Below are 3,836 nucleotides of genomic sequence, written 5' to 3' on the forward strand. Positions count from 1 at the left end.
ACACTATGATAGTAGTAGTACATCAACTATTTTGTGCCATTAAATTTTTAATCGTTATCTTCTTGTATTCGGTGATACTTTATAGAAATTTTCATAACATTGACACTCAATCAAACGGACACTTGCATACTATGGAAGCATATTCTGAAAGAAAAGCAGCACTATTTTTGGCCCATAACTTAAGATAAAAGAAGCAAATTAATACGTAGAAAATAAAATAAATCTCAATACTACATTTAACATTGTTAATAAGCAAAACAAAGAGCTATTGTTTCTTATTTATAAATCTATCGCGATGAATAAATTAGACATCTCTACCTCTAAAAAACCATTATGATGAGTAATGAATAAAGAAATCGAACTCCATAGTTCCTCTAAACTGAAAGAAAACATCCATTGTTCTATTATAACTATGACTTCGAAATGATAATACGAAATCGAAAGGTCCGATCTAAGCACGATATCTTACAAGCTATGACATAACGTAAACGTATATTATACCGGCGGAATTTATTCATATTCCTATTAAAATGGATGCATTGTTTGCCATCAACCTTACTATTCGATTTAATTTTATAAGAAAAATAAGATACGAGACGTTTATTGGTCAAGTAAATTGAAATAAAAACAATTATTGTCACCTAACAATTGTGTGATTATTTAATTTTAAATCCCATGAAGCCGCACTCCGTTAATAAAAAATTCTTCAAGATTAACTATATTATAATCAATGATCTCAAGCACATTCTAATCCCTTATTTGAAGTGTAAATTTTGATATGCATCATAATTGTCAAAATAAATTACCAGTGCAGAGCAATTTCTTTCTTTCTGAAAAATCGTTAGCATTAAGAAACTTGATATGGCTTCAAATTACGATGAGGTAACTTTCTCATTAATCATCAATAAATCAGTGAATTTTTTAAACGAAAATCATTCCACAGATGCCACTGAATTTCGTAAGTCATATATAGCAGTATATATGGCATTTATTCCATTATCTGTTGCTGGAATTATTGGAAACATACTGTTAATAACTACAATTATCAAAATAAAGCAGCTTCAAACTCCTTCGTACATTTTATCTGCTAATATGGCTGTATCTGATATTATCGTATTAGCATTTGGATCAGTCTTTTTAATAAGTAATGTTGTTTTATCATTACAACAACATTTTAATCATTCCATTTACCAAGTCGTATGTAAAGTTAATTATTTTACCATAACGTGGTCTTATATTACTTCTTCACAATCATTTACAGCTATAAGTATCGATCGCTTTCTAATTATGACATATACCAATAGGAAATCTCCGTTTCAAAGTAAGAAAATTTTGATTATGGCTATTACCATAATTTGGATTGTTGGTCTACTATTAGCCATCCCTATGCTTATTCTGGCGGATATTAATCCCAAGTTACCTCATATGTGTGATCTTCTCCCTTACGGCAAAAACAACGATTATACTTTTTCAGTTTACCATCTCTTTGCACTGTCAGTAGCTTTTCCGATACCATTAGTGACGGTATTTTGCCTTTATTTCAAAGTTATTCGTCGTATATCTAATTCTATAAACAATATCTCAAATATCAGAAATAGATATGATCGTAATAAAAGGCGACAAGTTCACTCAACCAAAATGATGATTTTAGCCACACTGCTATTTATGGTTAACTCATTGCCTATTATGTTCGGTTGGTTTATTGCACTTATTACTGGCAAATCCTATGTTTATCTTGTTTTAGACTACGGTGAATTTATATTTATTTTAGTATCGACTGCATTTTTTATGGCAAGTTTAACGGCAATTCAAAATCCTTTCATTTTTATTATTTATAACAAAACATTTAGAAAGGCTATGATTTCAAATTTTTATCTAGAGCGCCAAAATAAAACTGCCGTTATTGTCGTAACCCATAAATCTAATAATGCCAATACCTGAATTACCCCCCAAAAATGTGCTCTTCTTATTTTACAATTAATATATCTTAAGTCTAATTAGATTCTCATATTGAAAATGAAAAGCGGATAAAGTAAAATAATTCGTTGCTAGATTCGTATGTAACCTAAATTTATTGTCGTTGAATAAATCTTCAGTTCCAAGTAAGCTGATGACTAATTCAACTGGATATGAGCCATGCGTATTCGAAATTAAACACATAATTGAAAGATACTAGGCAAATTTTCTCAGGAGTGAATAAAGGCCTGATTACAAGTAAACTTTCTAAAAGCTTTTTCAAATGTATAATTATAACTGTTTAAGCCGTAATTGTAATAATATTACTATATTTGTTAATAAAAGTGTACCTACAAGCTTGCAAATTCGCTATTACTGCGTCTAGAGCTAAAGCACTTAATGTGTGACTATTATGAATTGTGAAGATTTTAACTACTGTATTACCATCCAACATATTAATAAAATGCCAATAAATTTACAAAAGACTAATATGATTTGCTAAGCTATTCCTGTTGTAATTTATTAACATATCTGACAGTGTATAATATCTGATGGATAATCACATATAATTTGTTCGCAAACAATCGCAATTCGAAGAGAAGTAAGTGCAATAAAAATGTCAACATTTTTGTCGATTCCATTCACGTTACGCATCAACGGAAGCTGTTATCCATTCCGGGAGTTAAAGAATAATTTAGATTTGAAGTATAAAATATTGCAAAGATTTGCTTAAATAATATTTGTATTTAATTAGTGAAAAAATATGGAATAGATTCTGCCATTGAGAATCAATAGCGAAAGGAAAATTCTAGAAATCTTATTACCATTCGCAATAGTTTCATTGTCCAATAATTCAAGCCATCAATTAAATTTACTAACCATAGTTTCAGAACTTCAGATAGCAATAGATGTCTTGAGTATGTTATGATATTAACTTTAGTTCCTTCACTGCATTTAAGAAACTGTTTAAAAGGAAAAAGGTAAAAGCGTCATTTTAAAGATCCATCACTTCCTTCGCAATTTTTTCAATACGCTGTAATGATCTCCACAAATTTAAGTAGTACCATAGATGGCTAATAGGTTGAGATGATGCACTTGTACTCTTTCTAGTATGCGATTGGGCTCTCTACCTAAGGCCGTATCTAATAGCCAAACATAGGATTATATAGACTGCCTTCTTTATTAGAGTTAACGTATAATTACCTGGTTTATCCTAGTCAAACTGTAAAAGCAGTAGACTATTTTTAAGTTATTGCACGTGTATCTTTCACAATCAATTACTTTGAAATTTTGCTAATTGCATTACTGTTTGAGATAAAATTATTCCAGTAAGTAGTAATTTTAATGCTTTTGAAAGAAATTAGATTTTCCAGTAATATAATTTAATAGCGCAACTACTACAATTTTTATTCATATTCATTGAAATCTAATTTTGCGTTAGAGCGTCTATGAAAACATGATGCCTAGTCTGTCACCAAAGCAAAATTACGTTTCCGTGAATACTTACTTCATTGCTGATCATAACTCATTATTTAGAATTATATGCAGTTGTCATGGCCCCATTTTATTTAGATAATGCATATTAATTAATTATTCTGATGGAGATAGAGGTGTTTACTCTACAACAATATATTTTAGAGTCAAGTGTGATCCACTATAATTTCTAGTTTTATTTAAGATGAGTACAATTATCATTATAGACTGATAAATATAATACTATACTGACATTGTTTTACTATTACGTTATTGAGCTATTTACTGTGGCACGATTTGTAGTCGAGCTATTTAATTATATTACTGGAGAATTGTTTATCGGTGTAAGATTTCGTTCGTAACATCGAATATAAACAATATAATAGCTATTCCCGAAAGCAAATAAA

The 3,836-nt window shown here is 29.6% G+C and overlaps 1 protein-coding gene across 1 annotated transcript; it reads left to right on the forward strand.

Annotated features, from left to right (window-relative positions):
* Positions 1–1,092: 1,092 nt before the first annotated feature.
* On the forward strand, positions 1,093–1,941 carry TRIADDRAFT_62369 (uncharacterized protein; the record flags this gene model as incomplete). Its single annotated transcript, XM_002118293.1, has 1 exon — positions 1,093–1,941. The coding sequence occupies one exon, from the start codon at positions 1,093–1,095 to the stop codon at positions 1,939–1,941; it is 849 nt and encodes a 282-aa protein (XP_002118329.1).
* Between the last annotated feature and the right edge of the window lie 1,895 nt (positions 1,942–3,836).

This window comes from Trichoplax adhaerens, genomic scaffold, assembly GCF_000150275.1.
Source record: "Trichoplax adhaerens TRIADscaffold_43 genomic scaffold, whole genome shotgun sequence".
NCBI classification, from domain to species: Eukaryota; Metazoa; Placozoa; class Uniplacotomia; order Trichoplacea; family Trichoplacidae; genus Trichoplax; species Trichoplax adhaerens.